The sequence below is a fragment of the Gymnodraco acuticeps genome, unplaced genomic scaffold (assembly GCF_902827175.1).
Source record: "Gymnodraco acuticeps unplaced genomic scaffold, fGymAcu1.1, whole genome shotgun sequence".
NCBI lineage: Eukaryota > Metazoa > Chordata > Actinopteri > Perciformes > Bathydraconidae > Gymnodraco > Gymnodraco acuticeps.
In genome coordinates, this window is record NW_022990125.1 from 1,650,402 (window position 1) to 1,671,950 (window position 21,549).

General features: G+C 40.9%; 1 protein-coding gene across 1 annotated transcript in view; it reads right to left on the minus strand.

Annotated features, from left to right (window-relative positions):
- ppil2 (peptidylprolyl isomerase (cyclophilin)-like 2) overlaps positions 1 to 21,325 on the minus strand; it is a 40,375-nt gene extending 19,050 nt beyond the window's left edge. Inside the window, exons 1-13 of the mRNA XM_034216667.1 lie at positions 21,137 to 21,325; positions 20,872 to 20,921; positions 19,123 to 19,168; positions 18,687 to 18,749; positions 18,378 to 18,429; positions 17,651 to 17,702; positions 17,324 to 17,415; positions 16,519 to 16,608; positions 16,348 to 16,423; positions 16,048 to 16,208; positions 12,494 to 12,569; positions 11,441 to 11,547; positions 1,072 to 1,161 (exon numbers count right to left, since the gene is read on the minus strand). Of these exons, the coding sequence (XP_034072558.1) occupies positions 1,072 to 1,161; positions 11,441 to 11,547; positions 12,494 to 12,569; positions 16,048 to 16,208; positions 16,348 to 16,423; positions 16,519 to 16,608; positions 17,324 to 17,415; positions 17,651 to 17,702; positions 18,378 to 18,429; positions 18,687 to 18,749; positions 19,123 to 19,168; positions 20,872 to 20,921; positions 21,137 to 21,168 (987 nt within the window). The 5' untranslated portion in view covers positions 21,169 to 21,325. The remainder of the gene's footprint in view (positions 1 to 1,071; positions 1,162 to 11,440; positions 11,548 to 12,493; positions 12,570 to 16,047; positions 16,209 to 16,347; positions 16,424 to 16,518; positions 16,609 to 17,323; positions 17,416 to 17,650; positions 17,703 to 18,377; positions 18,430 to 18,686; positions 18,750 to 19,122; positions 19,169 to 20,871; positions 20,922 to 21,136) is intronic.
- Between the last annotated feature and the right edge of the window lie 224 nt (positions 21,326 to 21,549).

A 21,549-nucleotide genomic window follows, 5' to 3' on the forward strand; every position in this document is an offset into this window, starting at 1 on the left:
AACTGCGATACGCCATCTTTTGAGCGTACGCACCATTTATAAATGAGGCCCCTGATCTACACTTGGAGCCACTTTAATCATGGGAGAGGCTGCTCTGGAATACACAGACGAGCGGCTGGTCAGAGACCTCCGTTTCATATTCTCTGGAAAAAAATGTTTACTCATCTCTTAAGCAGAAAAAACTAAAGAAAATTATTATTCAAACTAAATAAATTGTTATAAAACAGTGGACATCACCATGACAAATACTTTTTTTTCATTGACTAGCATTACATTTAAACAGGGATGTTCTGGAGGATAAACCTTATCTAAATCAAGCTTATTACTTATCACTTTTTGGGGGTTTTCCTTTTCCTGTAGTGTGTTAAATAGGTTTGTGTGCATGTAAATGGTCTGCAAAGGCTAAAATCCCAAAGTTCTCTCCGGAGGGAGTTTCTCTCCTGTAACATAATGACATCACTATGTAACAATCTTGCTTCTATTGGCTAGCATTCCAACACATTATACGTGATATGCTAAGGGGGAACATATGTAAGCGGTTGACCAATCAGAGCAGACTGAGCTCTGATTTCAGACAGAGGGTGAAAAGAGGTGCTGCAGCACAGGCAGTATGAGAAGAATAAAGAGCTTTTTGAACATTAAAGCATGGAAACGTGTCAAAGTAGAGGCACAACATACAAATATGAAAACTGAAAATGTGCATTATATGTCCATTTAAAAAAAGGTATATGAGCTATATTATATAAAAGGGGAAATAATATTGATGATAACTTCAAGATAATCACAAGTCAGTGTCAAGTAAAGTAATCAAGAGTAATCCATGTAGTCTATGAAGTAATTTTCACAGGACTTGTGAACAACCAGTAATAAGATATAAAACATGTACAATTCTCTCTATTGCCATTAGGCTCAATATAATCTATCCATACCAACAATACAAACAACAGGTGTCACTTTGTATTTGGGTATTGTGAAAATTAGAATGTATATTTTAAGTTTTTAAGATGACTGTGGTGGTAGTGGTGGTATGCAAAACACAGAAAATCATTTTGATCTGGTCAAAGTCCTTACCATGAAGTTCCTGATGGACCTGTGGAAGACTGTCCCATCATAGTAGCCTTTCTTACACAGACCGATGAAGTTCTCTCCAGCTTTAGGAACCTAGACGACAAAGCAAGCAGAGATTGTTTAGACACCCACAGTAATTAGTTTAGTTTATTTATTTATAGTGTCGTGGACAGTCCCCATCGATGAACTGTCACAAAAACAGTAAATGGTGCAGCTTTAGCCGACATGGCTAATTTCCAGCTGTTGTCCCCGGCCAGATGGTAATAGACACCCTTAAAATTACAATATATCAACAGCATTAGTTATAAGAAAATATATAAAATAAAATAAAAAGGAGGAAAGACAAGTAGATACCGGTGTGAGGATAAAAGAGAACAATAAACAACACACGTTACTATATACAGTACATGTCACAGAGCACATCACAATCACATAACAGAAACCAGGGGCAACATCCATGATCACAACATGTAACACAACATGTAACACTCACGCCATACTCAACACAGACTAGTGTGTGCAAGTGTAGTTCTCAGTGAACCATGTTTTTAAGTGAGCTGTGAAGGTGGTATGTGTCTGTATGTCTTTGATTTGAGTGGGTAGAGAATTCCAGTTTTGTATTGCTATGACCGAGAATGAGGACTGACCAAAAGTACTCTTCCTGAATGGGACTGATAGGTCGCCACGTGTGGATCTTCTAGTGGTCCGTCTGGTGTTGTTACGTTGAGTAACCAATGAGTTAAGAGGTGGAGGGGCTGTATTGTGCAGGATTTTGTACACCAGAACGATGTTCCTAAACTTTATTAAATCTTCCCAACTCAGGATGTTATGCTTGTTGAGGATGGTACAGTGATGGGAGCGGTTAGGTTTCTGGTCCAGTACTTTGAGGGTTTGTTTGTACAAGGTTGCTAGTGGCTTCAGTGTGGAGCTGTTAGTTTGCCCCCAGCTTGTGAGACAGTATGTAAGATGTGACATGATCATGGCATTCATGTATCATTTGGCAGAATTCAATGTCATTGTGTTTCTTATGTATTTAAAATTTGCTAGGCTAAACTTAACTCTTTGGGTCACTTTTTTGACTTGTGTTTTGAATGTTAAATTAGAGTCAATAATGATTCCAAGGTACTTAACCTGAGGCACAATGTTAACCTGTTCACCTGAGATGCTTATATTTGACACAATGTTGCATTTTCTTTTTGTGAAAAACATTCCAACTGTTTTGTTGACATTAAGCTGAAGACAGGAGCGGTGTAGCCAGCTAGTGATCAGCACTAAAGCTGAGGTCAGTTTATCAGCAGCCTTTTGCTTTGTGTTGGCATGCATATATATCACAGTGTCATCGGCATATAGCTGTGTTTCCACATCAGGACAGACAGATGGCAGGTCATTAATATATAGGGAAAAAAGAAGTGGACCAAGTATTGAACCTTGTGGTACTCCGGTGTTTAAGTCTAGAGCTGGAGAGAGTCGATTATTGACGATAAAATGCTGACGCCTACCAGTAAGGTATGATTCAATCCAACTGAGTGTTAATGGAGAGCAGTTAAAAGCCGACAGTTTGGACAGAAGGACCTTATGGTTGACTGTATCAAAGGCTTTGCGTAAATCCAGAAATACTGCACCAACAACACCTCCTTTGTCAACCATTGCTTTGACCTTTTCTATAAAAAAGCAGTTGGCTGTTTCGGTTGAATAATTTGCCCTGAAGCCAAACTGCATGTGATGAAGTTGAAATGGACTAAATAGTAAAAAAAAAACTAAATAGATTAAATAGAATGTTTCCAACGACTCTCAGCTTTGCATCAGCACAGTTCTAGTTTCCGACACACTGAGTGGGCTCCCCACAGCCAATCATATCAGTTACTTTACAAAGTCATTGTTACTGAAATCAGTATTGAGGTAAGGCATTGAGCCTAAACAAAAGTACAGAAACATAAAGGCTGACAGAAATGAACAAACCCACATTTACATAAAGTTGCTGAATGTCTATAACTGTCTGATGATACCTTACTTTAATAACAATATTTAAAATACTACCTAGGATAAGTATGCAAGTCAAGACATTGTATTGAAAGTATTAAAACTCAAAGCACTCAATGCAAAAAAATCCCTTGTTATTGTTAACACTAAATTAGATTTCATTTAGCTGACACTTTTGTCCAAAGTCAATTACAAAAAGTGTATTAAACCATGAAGAGATACAATTGAGAATTGTGTAAATCAGTTATTAACACGAAAAAACACATTGAAAGTGCTAGTGCATTGGATTCAAATGAGCATGTTTAAAATGATCGGTACAGAGGAAAGATTTTATTTTTAAATTGGCCCACGTGCAGTCGTAGCAGGTGGGTTTTCAGTCAGGGTTAGAAGATAGTCTTTCTACTGTCCAGATAAAAAGAAAATGTACAGAATTATGTTAAGAAGGGCATAGATTAAAATGAATATAGTGCTGATTTGCAGTGATTCTTTAAGGGAAGGGATGGGCAAGCTCTTCCGAATTGTACCCAAATGGATGATTTTTACTTTGACTACAATTACCTTTTGTGACGGTTCTCAAGACATGTGACCGGTAGAGAGCAGTGTTTCCCCTATATACAAATACCGGTGGCGCTGTGCCGCTGCTGAAATATGTGCGCCGCTGCTAGGGGGCGCCAGCCAGGTACCAACAAAAATATATATTATTTTCTTTATAAATAATGATAAGTGCCGGCCCTTTTTGATTTTTGATTTGTTTGTTATGTGTATTTGTAGTATTTGTGTTACAGTATGTTCAAAAGGTGTATTTTGCTAAATCTTGAGACATGGCCACTGTATGTAATAGGCAGGCCATCGGGAGGACCGGGAGGTTTCCCGATGGCCTGGCCTGTTAAGTGGCCTGCTGGTCTGGCGATTTTTTTAAAATTATGTATTGTGAACGCAACGCTGCGCAAATGTGGGTTTGCCTCATACAGGGTGACTGGCTGTCTACATGATGTGGCCTGCCGACATGGCCACTTCCACACCGATTATAAATCAAAGCCCTCGATTGGTCTCTGTGTGTCATTCAAGCTCGGGAGGGTGTGTGTATGTATGGCACGAGAGAGAGAGAGAGAGAGAGAGAGAGAGAGAGAGAGAGAGAGAGAGAGAGAGAGAGAGAGAGAGAGAGAGAGAGAGAGAGAGAGAGAGAGAGAGAGAGAGAGCACCGGTTACTTGTATTTTGTTGTTAGCATCTAGTTAGCAAGCAGCTCTAAACATAAGGACCTGTTTCAACAACAAAGTGGAGGGAGAGTCCTCTGCTGTCAGACTGAGATAGATAAACAGCTCAGGTGAGGTTAGGGACTCTGAGTGTTTAGATCAGGGGTGGGGAACCTTTTTCCTCTCAAGGGCCATTTCAATTTTTTCAACATCCTCCGAGGGCCGTACAAATTATTGACTTCTGCTTAAAAATACTAAAATCACAGCCCATTCATTTCGCCTTTCTTTCATGCTGTGCAAAGAAAAAGCAACCTCTTAATCCAGATATCTTACCATGACTCGCGCATGCATTCACGTGCACGGTTGTGGCATGTCCACCAAAAAACAAAAAGATATGGACACAAGATGTGTGCAATTTAGTTTCCTATCCATGTGAATATGATTTAAGTGGGGGGGGGGGGACCTATCCTCCTCTAGGGGGGTCCGGGGGGCATGTTTTAAATGTTGAAGTTAAAAGCATCAATCTGGTGCACTTTAAGAGTTAAGAGATCTATGGATACATCTCTCAACACCCATATTACATTACATTACATTGCATTTAGCTGACGCTTTTATCCAAAGCGACTTACAATAAGTACATTCGACCAGGAAGACACAACCTTGAAGAAAACAGAATCATATAAGTACATCAGGTTTCATAGAGCCAAACATTTCAAGTACTACTCAACTGGCTTTAGGTAAGCCAGTCCTTTATTAGTATAAAAGTGCTTCGTTAAGAGTTCTAACGCTCGAAGTGGAGTCGAAAGAGATGAGTTTTCAGTTTGCGCCGGAAGATGTGCAAGCTATCTGCCGTCCTGATGTCAATGGGGAGCTCATTCCACCATCTTGGAGCCATATGAAACAGAACAGGAGGGGGAAGCAGGGAACCATCCAAGCTGTGTACAGTAAGGATGGGACGTTGTTGACCTCAACTGATGGAGTGTTAGTGCGTTGGAAGGAACACTTTGAGGAACTCCTGAACCCGACAACTCCGCCCTCTATGTTAGAGGCAGAGCTGAAGTATGACGGGGGGTCAACACCAATCTCCCGGGGGGAGGTCACTGAGGTCGTCAAACAACTCCACAGTGGCAAAGCCCTGGGGGTGGATGAGATCCGCCCAGAAATGCTGAAGGCTCTGGGTGTTGAGGGACTGTCATGGTTGACACGTCTCATCAACGTTGCGTGGAAGTCGGAAACAGTACCGAAGGAGTGGCAGACCGGGGTGGTGGTTCCCCTTTTCAAAAAGGGGGATCAAAGGGTGTGTGCCAATTACAGAGGCATCACACTACTCAGCCTCCCCGGGAAAGTTTACTCTAAGGTACTCGAAAGGAGGGTCAAGCCGATTGTCGAACCTCAGATTGAGGAGGAACAATGCGCATTCCGTCCTGGTCGTGGAACGACGGATCAGCTTTTTACTCTCGCAAGGATCCTGGAGGGGGCCTGGGAGTACGCTTATCCGGTCTACATGTGTTTTGTAGACTTGGAGAAGGCGTATGACCGAGTTCCCAGGGAGTTACTGTGGGAGGTGCTGCAGGAGTATGGTAAGGGGGTCTCTACTCAGGGCAATCCAATCTCTGTACTCCCAAAGCGAGAGCTGTGTCCGGGTCCTCGGCAGTAAGTCGGACCCATTTCCGGTGAGGGTTGGCCTCCATCAGGGCTGCGCTTTGTCACCAATCCTGTTTGTAATATACATGGATCGGATTTCGAGGCGTAGTCGTGGGGGAGGGGGTCGGCAGTTCGGTGGACTAAGGATTGCACCACTGCTTTTTGCAGATGATGTGGTTCTAATGGCTTCATTGGTCTGCGACCTTCAGCACTCACTGGATCGGTTCGCAACCGAGTGTGAAGCGGCTGGGATGAGGATCAGCACCTCCAAATCTGAGGCCATGGTTCTCAGCAGGAAACTGATGGACTGTCCACTTCAAGTAGGGAATGAGTCCTTACCCCAAGTGAAGGAGTTCGAGTATCTCGGGGTCTTGTTCTCGAGTGAGGGAACAATGGAGCGTGAGATGGGCCGGAGAATCGGAGCAGCGGGAGCGGTACTGCAGTCGCTTTACCGCACCGTTGTGACGAAAATGGAGCTGAGCCAGAAGGCAAAGCTCTCTGTCTACCGGGCCATTTTCGTTCCTACCCTCACCTATGGTCATGAAGGATGGGTCATGACCGAAAGAACGAGATACAGCGGCCGAGATGGGTTTTCTCCGCAGGGTGGCTGGTGTCTCCCTTAGGGATAAGGTGAGAAGTTCAGTCATCCGGGAGGGACTCGGAGTTGAGCCGCTCCTCCTTCGCGTCGAAAGGAGCCAGTTGAGGTGGTTCGGGCACCTCCAGCTGGGAAGAGACCAAGGGGTAGACCTAGGACCAGGTGGAGGGATTATATCTCTTCACTGGCCTGGGAGCGCCTTGGGATCCCCCAGTCAGAGCTGGTTGATGTGGCCAGGGAAAATAAAGTTTGGGGCTCTCTGCTGAAACTGCTACCCCCGCGACCCAACCACGGATAAGCGGGAGAAGATGGATGGATGGAATAAGTTTCTGTTTTTGTAGTGTATTTGTCTTTTGTAGAGATTTTTCATTTATTCTTTATATATGAAATCTCGCCTAAAATCTTGCCTAGGGCAGCAAATTGGCTAGAACCAGCCCTGGTACTAGGCCTCAAGAGCCTTTCTTGTGCTGGCAGACACATAGAAACAAATTGGCAGGGCGCACTTTGCACGTACTAAAACATTCCACACGCTCCGCGCTCACATTATGCTGGGCCCACGTGCCTTAGCACCGCTGCTATGACTCCATCCTAGGGGAAACACTGGAGAGGTTATATTTGAGCGTCTGGGTAAGACTGACAGCTCTGAACTCACATGAACAAGCAGAGTCACACACAGGTGTTACTGTGTCTGACCTGTGTGTTTTTAAAAAAATGAAGGAGAGTTCATCTGTTGCCTGAGGCGGCCTCACATATCTATATTGCCGGAAGCCAAGCTTTGCAGTCTTCTAAAAAACAGTTTCGTGGGTGTGAAAACAACACAGACATCTGGATCTTTTCCCCTCTTGCTAAAAAGGTCAATCCTGGGTCATAAAAACGTTCAAGCATCTTGTAAATCATAACAAAAACACCCATTTACAGAAGCTCATTTTGACTGAGTGGCACTGTGTGAAAGAAGCCGATTTGTGTCCCCAGAGCTGGAGGCGTGGCTTCGACTCTGACGGCAGTCCGGTCTGATGTTATTAACGTCAACAGCACAGCGTGTGATTGCGTGAGAGACTCACTTTTTCCCCTTTGGCAAAAATGGTTGGTGGTCTCCAAGAGAGACCAGATGCTTTTGTAAAAAACTATTTTAATGAATTGGCCTTCAGCCGTGTGACAGGTTTGTCCAAGCTCTACTGGGTCTTGTCTGCCATGTCTTACGTTTGCTGTTCAATGCCTCTTCCCCTCTTTTCTACAAAGCAGCTTATTGTTTTAAACCTCGACAAAAAAGAAGAAGAAGATGTTTTGTAATGAAAACAGTTTACACATCAGATACTAACACCTGACTGAAAAAAATGCACACGACTCTTTTTGGAGTTTACTTTCTACTTCTTCATCTGAATCCCATTATATGTTTAACCTGAATGTCCCACGTCAGAGATCTTTATCTAACTGAGATGAATGAAGCGTGTCTACATGCACAATTTGGCACAATTCCGTTGTACAGACCGACGTTAACAGCAGCCCTGTCTGTGCACACGGAGACCGACTCTGTCGTCCGGTGATCTAACCGCCTTCTGGAAAAGCTTCACAAGTACGTCGGTACGCAAATGCGCTTTGTGACACAAGTGACGGTACGCATTTCAGATTACGCACATAACCTGCGTACCAGTTATGTGCACCCCGTACTACAGCAAAAGTATTCTCCGTCGGGACTTCCTGCAACAACACCACGCCGTTATCTTGATTCTGATTGGCCAGAAGACATTATCAAAGATGTTCTATTGAGAATCACTACGTGACAAAAGTTTTCAAAACCGTTTCTGGTCTTCGGTATTTCCAGACAAGTGGCTGCTGAAATCAATCTTACTACGTCTGTGCAATTTACTCCGCGCGAGTTGGCGGACTTTATTTTGCTTACTTTTACATCATTTTTCATGGTGGGGCTAAGGTGGTGCTAAGCCATTTCTTGGTATGGGTGTAGCCTACCCTAGCCATACCCTGGCGCTGCCACTGGTGGGATGTATGGGGCAGCCATTCTGCACATGCGTTAAATATTTTAACGCAATTAATTCAAAAAATGTATTACTGCCGTTAACGCGATAATTTTGACAGCATTAATATGCGTGTACACACACACATCTATACACATTTGTTTTAAGTTGTCCTTTTTTTGTGTGTGTCTGTGCCCATGTATGTAGTCTTTGTATAACTAAAATACTTATCTTATTATTTTAAATGTAGTTAAACTAATTGTTAAGTAAAATAATTGTGTGCCTTAATGACATTTCGAATAGTCTATATAGTTTTATGAATTGGAGTATTTTGAGTTTAGTCCGTGTTAGATTTAAAAATGGTTTTGGCAGACTAAAATGTAAATTTAGATACAGTCATCCAATTGTATCCCAAAGTACATGCCGCGTCATCCCAACTCCAACATCTGGAAAATGAGGGCAGAGGGGGGGTGACCCAGACATCCAAAGCTGTGTGAGCCAATGGGCTCTTTAACAGAGAGGTGGGCTCTGGATCCTTTTGACCGAGAGTGTATGTGACAGTGAAGCGGCACTCATTAATTCATAAACAGCAGTCCATGAATAGAGCTGCAGACTGGGGAGGAGGAGGAGTGCTAAGGGCAGGTTGTCTAACCGCTGCAACTTTCCCCTCATTACCCTGATTCGACAGCTCAGAAGCCAATGAAAACCGAGCGCACGGAGCGCCCCGGTTACCAGGGCAGAAATGCATTCCTGGAACTCATGCTGTCTCTCTGGAGCCCCACACCTGACTAAAAAAAAAGGAGAACACAGGAAACGCATCTTTGCCAAGATGTCAACTTGGCAGCCCGGGGAAGAGACTCTTCAGGAGGCTGACTTTAGTGTTTTAGATGAGTCATCTGAACTACCATTTAACCGCCGCATAGTGCCAAAGCTACCTTGCAACAGCATTATTTGAGAACCTTTTTAGAAGCAAATTAAACCTATTAAGTCTGAATCACAGCTTGAATGTCACAAAGTTCTTAATTAGAAAAGTTACATAAACCTTTATATTTGATCAGCTAGTCTCAAACATTTACTACTATAACAATCAGTTATTTATGTTTTTTATCTTTTCTAACATCCTTCCAACTCTACCTGGCAAACATACACCTGGCGTATGATTTTAAAAGAACTTTAAAGTCCCCTTTTCACTTTTAGTTCTATCCTGCAGCAATCATGTGAAAAAATACTTGAGCCTCAGTCAACTCAGTTACTACTTCTCAAGTTGGGGAGAAGTAGAAACTGAAACCCTGGAGGAATTTCCCCCAAAAATCCCAAAAAAGCTTTTCTTCCTATGGCATGTTGAGGCATTTTTTTATATACAGTGGGGCAAAAAAGTATTTAGTCAGCCACCAATTGTGCAAGTTCTCCCACTTAAAAAGATGAGAGAGGCCTGTAATTTTCATCCTAGGTACACTTCAACTATGAGAGACAGAATGGGGGAAAGAATCCAGGAAATCACATTGTAGGATTTTTAATGAATGAATTGGTAAATTCCTCGGTAAAATAAGTATTTGGTCACCTACAAACAAACAAGATTTCTGGCTCTCACAGACCTGTAACTTCTTCTTTAAGAGCCTCCTCTGTCCTCCACTCGTTAACTGTATTAATGGCACCTGTTTGAACTCGTTATCAATATAAAAGACACCTGTCCACAACCTCAAACAGTCACACTCCAAACTCCACTATGGCCAAGACCAAAGAGCTGTCAAAGGACACCAGAAACACAATTGTAGACCTGCACCAGGCTGGGAAGACTGAATCTGCAATAGGTAAGCAGCTTGGTGTGAAGAAATCAACTGTGGGAGCAATTATTAGAAAATGGAAGACATACAAGACCACTGATAATCTCCCTCGATCTGGGGCTCCATGCAAGATCTCACCCCGTGGGGTCAAAATGATCACAAGAACGGTGAGCAAAAATCCCAGAACCACACGGGGGGACCGTCAATGACCTGCAGAGAGCTGGGACCAAAGTAACAAAGGCTACCATCAGTAACACACTACGCCGCCAGGGACTCAAATCCTGCAGTGCCAGACGTGTCCCCCTGCTTAAGCCAGTACATGTCCAGGCCCGTCTGAAGTTTGCTAGAGAGCATTTAGATGATCCAGAAGAGGATTGGGAGAATGTCATATGGTCAGATGAAACCAAAATAGAACTTTTTGGTAAAAACTCAACTAGACGTGTTTGGAGGAGAAAGAATGCTGAGTTGCATCCAAAGAACACCATACCTACTGTGAAACATGGGGGTGGAAACATCATGCTTTGGGGCTGTTTTTCTGCAAAGGGACCAGGACGACTGATCCGTGTAAAGGAAAGAATCAATGGGGCCATGTATCGTGAGATTTTGAGTGACAACCTCCTTCCATCAGCAAGGGCATTGAAGATGAAACGTGGCTGGGTCTTTCAGCATGACAATGATCCCAAACACACCGCCCGGGCAACGAAGGAATGGCTTCGTAAGAAGCATTTCAAAGTCCTGGAGTGGCCTATCCAGTCTCCAGATCTCAACCCCATAGAAAATCTTTGGAGGGAGTTGAAAGTCCGTATTGCACAGCGACAGCCCCAAAACACCACTGCTCTAGAGGAGATCTGCATGGAGGAATGGGCCAAAATACCAGTGTGTGAAAACCTTGTGAAGACCTGTCATTGCCAACAAAGGGTATATAACAAAGTATTGAGATGAACTTTTGTTATTGACCAAATACTTATTTTCCACCATAATTTGCAAATTAATTATTTAAAAATCAGACAATGTGATTTTCTGGATATTTTTTTCTCATTTTGTCTCTCATAGTTGAGGTGTACCTAAGATGAAAATTATCTCATCTTTTTAAGTGGGAGAACTTGCACAATTGGTGGCTGACTAAATACTTTTTTGCCCCACTGTGTGTGTGTGTGTGTGTGTGTGTGTGTGTGTGTGTGTGTGTGTGTTTTTTTTTTTACCTTATCACAATTCAACTCCAGGTTCAGGTCTCCCTTGTTGGTGTGCAGACGGACGTAGCCTTTCTTCTTCACATACTGGTAACGCACTGTGTCATCTGCGATGGCATCTATAAGATAAAAGTGATATGAAGCTAATTTCTATATAGATTACAACTACTATTCTGAAAGACAGCGGCTGTAATTTTTGAAAAAGTATTTTTAGATTTTATTGATTGTTTGCGAGCCTCTCCAGATGTTTCTTTAGATCACATTTATTCTCCTATAAACAATGTTTATATTCAACGTTTTCCTAGATACAAAGCAGTCAGGGATAAAAAAATCACTCAATTTAGAAAGTAATACAAATATCTGCAAAACATTTTTAAAATAAAACTAAGTAAAATAAAGTAGCATAAAATGGAAAAATGTAAGTAAAGTAGTACCCCAAATTCGAACTCAAGTAAAAGTAATTAACTTTTCTTTTTTTTACAAAAATGTATAGGGTTATTTTATGTACAATTTATTGTATAATTAATTAATTGTCAAGTTTAAGGGGAAAAAAGGCAGATAGTAATTTTTTGGTAACTTGAGCTTCTTAACCTTGAAGTCACTGAGAAATACTTCAAGCTTTTTGGTTAAGTGTTAATTAGTGTTTAATAGAAGATCAGCATTACCCTTTGTCTTAGGTTGTCTTTCTTGTGTATACATTTTTGTGAGGAGCACATCCATAGAAATAAATGGCACGCCAACCTTTTCCAGAAACATAAAAAGGGGACAATAAATCCAAAAGGTTCCTCTTCCAAAGTTAACCGAACCTACTGTACATTAAGTTGCATAACAGCTCATCTCTCCCATGTAGCAGCTCAGGGGATGACAGGAAGCGACATCACAGGCGAACTGAGTGGCTCCCAGAAGCAGCTACACTCGGCTGGGAGCACGGAGCTGCACTTTGTTGAAAAAGAGTGGGCGTGACTAGCCACTGTCTCCTGGATTGATAAGTATTAAAGAGACTAAAGAAGAAGAGGCTAATGTCTCCGTCTGCTGGGGATGATGATGATGATGATGATCACTTGCCTGCTACGTGTGTTGTTGCAGGAGTCATGGCTGTTGATGTGAAGGAGGCAGAAACTCTGCCCGTAGAGTAGTGAGCCTGAGGAAAAAGAAACAAAAATATCATCTTTTATGATGTGTTTTAAAACCCTTCTTACTACTTCCCCTGTTAAGGTATCCCTTTACCATGTTATGACTGTCTTCAAAAGCCAGTCAATTGAATGGTAGTTTTTCTTCTTCAATTAAAGGGGACCTATCGTGCAAAATGCACTTTTGTACGTCTTTTATATGAATATGTGTCCCCGGTGTGCCAGGGAACTCACCAAGTGTCAGAAAACACAACCCTCTCTCTTTTCCTCCATACCCAAATCTCTAAAAACGGGGCTGCAACGGATCGGATTATTATTCTGACGTCAGAAAAGGGGTGCTCCGCCTATATGGGCAACTCTCCACCTATCAGGGGAATGAGAGACCGCTCGAAAGCGCTGGAGACGCTGTAGTACATATGCCAGGCCTGTAAGTGGTGCTGTAGTCTGCCACAAAAGCAGAATCTGCCCTTGCAAAGACAGGGCTGGAAAAGAGCAAATAGAGCGAAATGAGGCATGGCTAAAATGCATGATCTGTTTGGTATTTTGAAAAAAAACTTCACAGAAATGTTTTATATAGGTATGGCCCTACAATATATGTTTCAAATATAGCATGATAGGTCCACTTTAAGTACAAATAAAAAACAAATTGTCAGAAATCAATTAACAAACCCACTTCAAATACAACCAAACTATGCAGACATCTCAGAATTGCTTTTGAGGCTAAAATCCCAAAGTTCCCTCCAGAGGGAGTTTTTCTCCCCAGAACTCCTTTGTTTACTTGCGTAAAATAGTGACATTACTGCGTAACAAACACGCGTATACTGGCTAACCAATCAAAGCTACCTTAATTTACTAGCGTTCCAACAAATTGTACGTGATAAGCTAAGGGGCAGGAAATGTTTTCCACAACAGAGCCGGCCAGCTAACCAATCAGATTAGACTGGGCTCTGGCACAAAACACAAATATGAACCTTAAAAACCTGAACATTTAAGTATAGTTTGTCTAAAAATATAAATCATAAATAACCAGTACTTTCAGCCCCAATTTGTACATTTACCCCTGTTTTGAAATATTCCTATAGAGATTATGATCAGCTTAAATATGCATAGCCGGTTTTGACGCTAAGTGGTGCCTAATGACAGCCTCTGCAGCTTGTACATTTATACCACTTCATGATCAAGAAGCTTCGGAGATGTTTTTTAGCTTCTTTGATCTCAAAATGATAGTAGAATAACTGAATAGCAATATGCAGCATCCAGTAATACCATAAAACGATGAGAATGGAGTTATTTGAGTCAATAGAATAACAACTGGGGAGATGAAAGCAGAGATGAAAATGCATTTCAAAAGCTCAAGTCTACTCTGCAGTCCTGGTTTGGCATTCTTCTGCTCTAGTTATTGTGAAGGCGCATGAAAGCCCAGACTTTACCTTGTGTGCTCCGTCTGACCTATATTCCCTGCTCTCTCAGATGCTGTCGGAGCGTCACCTCGACAGTGAACTCGAGATGGAAAGCAACTGAGGAATAGCTCAGGTGTAAAAAAACAAAACAACGTAGCGAAAAGAGAGCAGGCGCAGAAAAGTTCAAAATAGTTCAAATTGAACCATCCTCATCAGGGGCCTCATTTATAATGCGTTGCGTAGGATTCACGTGGGAAGGTTGCTTACGTAGTACAAAGCAAAAAAATAGGTACAGAAATGTTCCGACATTTTCCAATTCACAAAACATTGCGTACCGGCGAGGGTATGCATGGAGGTCGGATCGTCACCAAAATAAATGAATAAGTGGTCCGAAAAAGGTTAATGACAAAAATAATACACAGCCTTCCTCAGGCAGTGTGTTTGTACCGGGGACAGGAGACCCCCCCTTGATGAGAGACTGTAAGAAATGATCGGGGAATCCCTCCGGAGTGGAGTCATGACGACTGGATCTGAATTATGTTTTTGTATTTGGTGGTTTGTGTTCCAGCTGTCGATCAGCAACTATATATCCATAATCCACCAGTTAAAGGAAATACAACTAATGTGTTGTGTTATATCTGTACAATTTACCACATATGGTTTTCTTAGTTTCCATACCTCCTGTGTTTTACGAGCGACTTATCAAGTCTTGGCAAATGGCATAAAACATGATTAAACATGATAGTATATCAAACCATGCTCGTATCTACAACCTATAGAAATGCAACACGGCGTCAGTTTAGATGTAATTCTGTCCTCCTGCTTACCGCATCATTTATGAGAAAACATTTCATAACATTAACACAACATATTCGAGGTGGTTTTAAATAACATATCCGTATTTATTTATTTCTCCAAGTTATGTTCTTGTGTGCACTGAGGAGTCTCAAACAGGCGTTTGTTTAATCATTTTAAGATTGGCTTTAATCAATGTTTGAAAATGAATTCTTCATATATGATAAATAAGAGGTAACATTTTGTTTATGGTATTATTTCCACACATTTCTCTCCATTCTTCCTTCTGCCAACGCGGTGTCGCAGTTTCTCGTCTCTCCCGTTGTTGTGCTTAGTGCGTACGCATGGGTTAGAGTTTGCGTGGAGGACGGCACATTTTCCCGTCAAGTTATTATTTTATAAATCGCAAACATTGTGTAGAAACTGGCGTACGCCATTTTTTTTAGCATATATCCCTTTATAAATGAGGCCCCTGGTCATTCAAGGACACGGTCACGGTGGTACACGTGGCCGCGTTCGACATTTTTAGTTACACATCTGTGAGTCCTCCTACAGTTAGACCTTATTGGGGAAGGTAACAGTAAATATCTAAAATAGATTTTGAATTGAAGACAATGAACTCAAAGCATTTGTAAGAAAGGGCTTTGTTTTTTCGATTTCTCTCTAAGGCTGATGTTTCAGACCAACACATAAGTATTTTCTTATTTAAATATAATTCCTGTAATGTAGGCATGAAATATCAGAAATCTTCCTCACAGCACTGTGAATAGTCTTTGTTCCGTTTCTGGATGCAGTTGTTTTCTTGTTTGCCGACATTACTGTGTCCATGCATTACTGTGTGTTTAGCTCCCTCCTGTGGGCAAAGTTAAAATGACACATCCACACAAAATGAAAGCCCTCTTGAAACGCTACAGCAGCACAACTGAAGAATGAAACGATTGATTACAAAATAATTAATAGGGTAAGGAATGTCAATAATGTAAATAATGATGTTTGACATCCCATTTGTATACTGTCTATAAATTGTAAAATGTAGATGGCTGTGTAAATTGCTGTGTATCCCCTCGCTAAGCTAAAGGCGGCTAATTTACAATGTGATGTATAAGCTTGAGACATTCACCAGAGGGTGTTCACTGACGTAGCTAATGTCTCAGAACAGAACATTAATATATCATAAAAGCTGAACCACAGACATTATTTCAGGCCTCTGACCAAAAACCCTTGAAAAAAAGGTTGATTTTGAGATGAGACTTGCCAACTCATTCCTGCACCACTCTTTAGTGTTTTAGCTTACAGCGTTCAGTTTGTCTGTCTTCTTGTCCACTGGCTCCTTCATAGTGGAAGCCAGGAGCGCGTCCCCCTTGTAGTCTTTGTACAGCTCCGCTAAGGTCTCTCTGGTCTCCATGTTGGTGGTTTTCAGGTGGTAGGACGGGTGCAGCTTGGCCTTTTCTTCATCTGACCCGTGCCAGGGAAAACACAGCAAAGGGAAAGAAATGTGAAGTTCAGCAGCAAGTTCATACTCCAAAACCAAGTACATTTGAACCTGATTAGAAAATCATTTAACTCCCCATCCCAAATAGTTTCGAAAACTCACCGGGATCCAACAACTTCAGGTTGTTTTTCACGTGGAAGAAGTCGGACACGTTAAACTTATCCAGGTTTGTTGGGTCCTGCAAAGACATTTATTTATTTGTATCAATAAAATGAGAAACTTTTCCCTAAATAATGAGCCTTTTTTGCAAACCGAAGTAAAGCAACAACCCACCTGAAGTACTATGATGTCCTTTCTGGTGAAAGGTTCGTCGGTCAGCAGGTCTTTAAAACTTTTGGTCTTGATGTTGAGTTGCTCAACAGCCTGAGTGGAAACAGAAATGTAAAGAAATACATAAAAGCTTCTCTTTGTACGGACTTAAGGGAATACTCTCCACCCTTTATATTGATCTGGGATCCGTGTTGAAGAGGGAACTCGCTCAACATAGCACACACTAAGGAATTTGATTGCTTCGATAGACAACACTGATTGGACATTTACATCATTTAGGTTAAAGAGATCATTAATTCATTTTGTTTTTATTGATTAGCTTAGATATATATTATTGATACCAAATTGGGAAATGGTTTTACTACAGCAGAATATTAACAAGACATTGCACATGAGTTAGGCAAATATTTAAACAATATACAGTAGGTATAAACAGTGGAACGATATATCTATAGAGTATCTACAGATACACCAATAGATGAAGAAGAAAATATAACATAGCGAGTTTTTGTTTTTTTTATTGTCATTTAACAATATGACCGGTTTCTGTTTGTTTTCTTTTGATCAGAAAATAATAAAAACAAAGTTGAATTCTACTTTTTGTAATGTTTCTGTAAGATCATGTGGGCTGTGCCTCTGTACTCTATTACACAGTCGATCAATAGTGTGTGTGTGTGTGTGTGTGTGTGTGTGTGTGTGTGTGTGTGTGTGTATGTGTGTGTGTGTGTGTGTGTGTGTGTGTGTGTGTGTGTGTGTGTGTGTGTGTGTGTGTGTGTGACTTTAGATATTGATGTGTGATTTCACCCACCTCATTGGAGAACACATTGCCGGTGACCTTGTTGGTCACGATGTGAGAGTTATTAGTGAAGACGTTGTACAGAACGGGGCAGTGATACTTTCCTGGAACAAGAGAGGAAGAATCAGAAGCAGAGTCTCAACCTGTTGCCACAGGCGGAAAAGAAAGTCAACCCTTTAAGATAAAGACAAGAGCTAAGGGCTTTGACCTTTATTTTCCAAATGACTGTCTGAGTTGAGTGATTATAGTCAGGAAAATAAAGCGGAAATCTAAATATCAACCGATTATCCCCCTTTGCACCCTTTAAGGTTAAAGTATACTGGAAACATGCAGATTTACCATCGGTGTTCTTAGCAATCGTAAGTTTGATGAGGGACTTCACTTCCAGTTTCTGTGGGGAAGAAGAAAAACTGAGTGTGTAATCATACAAATAATGTGATCAAAAAGGAATTTTCACAATTCTTTCCTGCTGCGTGGACTTCTCTTGAGTGTTAAGAGCTCATGTTTATAAAGGGCTGTCATACATTGAACTTAATTGAACTGTCAAGACTCGAGACTACGAGAGTCACAGCAGTCACATTTTGACAGCTTGAAAAATACATATTTGGGAAATACAAATAAGTGTGAGTCTTTCAAATAATCTGTTTACTTTCTATAAAATGTCAGAAAATCTTAAATATCTGTCGGACCGACGAAAACCAAATCATATAACATTTACGATCGAGGTATTTGAAAAGGAGTAAAACATTTGAGAAGCGTGAATCATGATGATCTTTACATAGATCACTACATAAATACAAAATATTGTTCTTGTATTCTTTAAAAAAAAGCACTACTCTAAATTAAAGAAATGTGTCAAGTATTGTATTTTCTAATTATATTGGTATTCAATTTAAAAGTTGTGGGTTACCCAAGAACAGTAGCTAGTAGCTGCATTTGGAACAATGCTTTTCTTTCCTTAGTAGCAGATTCATGTTTATTTGTCACTGTACCTGACTATTAACTAGGGTATGCAAGTGAACCTTTTGATCACCAAGAAGCTGCTTAATGTGTATTGATTTCTTACCTCTCCAGAGATTGGATTAGTGCCATACCTCTTGATCCACGGGATGATGCTCCTGAAACACAAGGTAGCAGGAAGGGATATTCATTTCAGGTCAAACAAGACACAACCACAAAATATTTGCATTTAATGGTCTACCAACAAACGTCCTTTGTTCTCATCTTGTTTTTAGATCTTTGCCATTTCCTTTCCACTTGTGTTTAGTTTGACACCAACAATAACAAATCTTAAAGGAGGTTTACTAAGAGCTCCTTGCTACAGTGGCTGACATACACGTAAAACAAAAGTTATTCAGAACCATATCCTACTTACAGCAGGTCAAAGACGACCCCCTCGTCAGTACAGACAGGATACTCAAACGGCTGCAGGGACAAGCTGAAAGGTTTCAGAGAAAACAGTCAAAATGCATACATTGATAAACGTTGTTCAACTTACAGTTAGTGAGCCAAAATGCACATACAACCAGGTGTTAATAGATTTTATTGTTAAAGCTAAATATAGAGCCGCTGGAATCCAGCCTGTGAACCCTTTACGCATCATCCCCTCCATCCCCTCCTTTCAATGTCATGAATAAAAGGCTCAACTGGCCCAGAAATCATCTTTAGAAATTAAAATGTCCCCGTCTGAGCATTATATTGCTGTCATTTATACTCGATGCTGGTGAAGAGTGTGGACAGAATGTGTTACTGGTCTAATCGCAGCCTTACTGGGCAGCATACAACTAAGACAGTTCTGAGGAATCTCTTACCTGCAGTGGTCAAATGGAAGCCTTCTGAAGTTTGCTTGTGGGATTTCTGAAAAGTAAAAGCATTAAATGACATTAATATCAGTGTGGCAGTATACATGGAATTGTTGGATAAGTCCAACTACTGTAGCTAAAATCAAGTTATAAGATTGTAAAGCTTAAAACAGACAGGAGACAGAGGGGATGACATGAAGCAAAGGGCCACGAGTAGGGTTGGGAACCGAAACTCGGTTCCAGATGAGAACCGATAAGAAAATGTCGGGTACCGGGTACCCATACAAAATACACAATTTCGGTTCTGCTTAACGGTTCCTAAACACGGTAGACCCTGTATTCCAGCGGGTCCGTCTGCACCGCGGTGCTGCGGTGACCCGGTGGAATACAGGGCGGACCTGGAGAATCACAGAACGGCCGGTCGTCAGCGGGCCGTTGACGGCCGGCTCGGTACGCTGACGGCCGGCACCGCCCTTCATTTTTTTAAACGGCATCATATAAATTGCGCTGACAGGCGACAGAGGTCCACAGTTGCCCCGCAGCGATGCTCCCCCGCCCTCCCGTAGACATTTCACGAGCTCAGTCACTTCATAACACCAAAGATAGGTCGCGGTAAACACTCTGAAGTGAGGCTCCACTACACTAAAAAAGAAAAAGAAAAGGCAAAGTGTAATGCCTGTTAATAGCTTGCCACAGGCATAGCTCAGTTAAAATAAAGCACAGCTATTGTGCAATACATTTGTATTGCATGTATATTTTTTAGTAACAATTTCAGTTAAAGCTTTTAAGAATAAATATATTTTTGTTATCTAAACGTTTGACCTCTTTATTTTACAATTTTGGAATCGAAACGGGGAATCGATAAGAACCGGAATCGATAAGCAGAACCGGAATCGAAATCGGAATCGATACATTTCAAACGATACCCATCCCTAGCCACGAGTCGGATTCAAACCCGGGTCCTTTTGAAGGACTTGTCATTAGTATATAGGCATGCACTTATCAGGTGAGCTACTCATTCAGTCAAATAGTGACTCCCAACGTGTTAATCTAATAACATAAGTTGTGGTTTTTTCCCCTCTACTCTGAAGTTACAAGGGGAAGTCTTTGTATAGCATGTTTTTAAAAAATATGATTGCATATGATATTATGAACGCCTACATTACATTACATGTTATTAAGCTGATGCTTACATACATTTAAATACCGTAGACATATGGCAGAAATTGTGAAATGATGTCAGTATTGTCTGTCTCAAAAGAGAGTTTCCTGTGTATGTGGACTTTTGGTCAACAAAACAAGACATTTGAAGACTTTGTGTGTTTATTTGAGAAGTTAATTGGACAATTTCTTTGACGAATTATAGACTACATTTTTTAAAGGGGCAAAGAAACCAATATTTAAAAAAATTAAATTAAATGGTTGCAGCCATTCTAAATACAAATTAGCTAATATTTCGATGTATTATTATAACCAGCAGCCACATTAAGTGATAAACAAATTAAATCATAATACATAACTATAAATTCATTTTCACGCACACTACATCATTATTGTTTTTTTCTTGTTTAAGTAATGTTTTGAAAGCTTGACTTTTTCAGTGACGTTATTTTAGTAGTTTTCCAACACGGGGAAACAATATAGTAAAATATAAAAGGCAACAATCATGCAGGTACTTATAACCGTTACTGTTAGCGTCTACTGTTTGTTTTAACAAAGGTATATTGAAAGGTAATTTAGCAAATAAATACAACTCACCTGATTTCTTCCCTCCATAGAAGTGTGTGTACTCAGAACATGTGATGTACCTTTGTTATGCAGATAAAACACATATGAATAGCAGGAAAGACTATGAATCTTGTATGTTTGAAGGAATCTTGAATACAGTTGAGCCTAACATACTGCCAGAAAAAGGGCTATAAGTTAGCTAACTCATTAGCAAAGCATATAAGCTAGCTAAGCTAGCAACAACAACACACGCTAAGTCGTGCGATGTATGTTCAGGAAAACCTCAGATACTCACATTTTATCTTTTTGGTGCTGTCGCTTCCCCATTTTGAGTTTTTTTGTGGAGCCCAAAAATTATTAAGAATAAAAACGATAGACTTTATCGTCAACAAAACCCACCATTCGCTTTTTGTGACTTCCTGTTTACGTTCTTCTTCGTGGACGTCTCTACTCTAACTGCGTGACACTTATGGCAATGGCACTACACTACGCCCCCACAGGAAGAATGGATAATACAACAATTAACATGAAATAAACTGTTCTATTTTTTCTTAGATACTTATTTTTACTGTTAGGTTAATTAGAGCAAAGGGACACTGTACATTAATAAGCACACACAGAAGTAGTAGTCCCCGACCAAGATGTTCCAAAGCCTTTCTATACTATCACAGAAAAAACAACACAGGAAATACACTTTACAAATAAGGA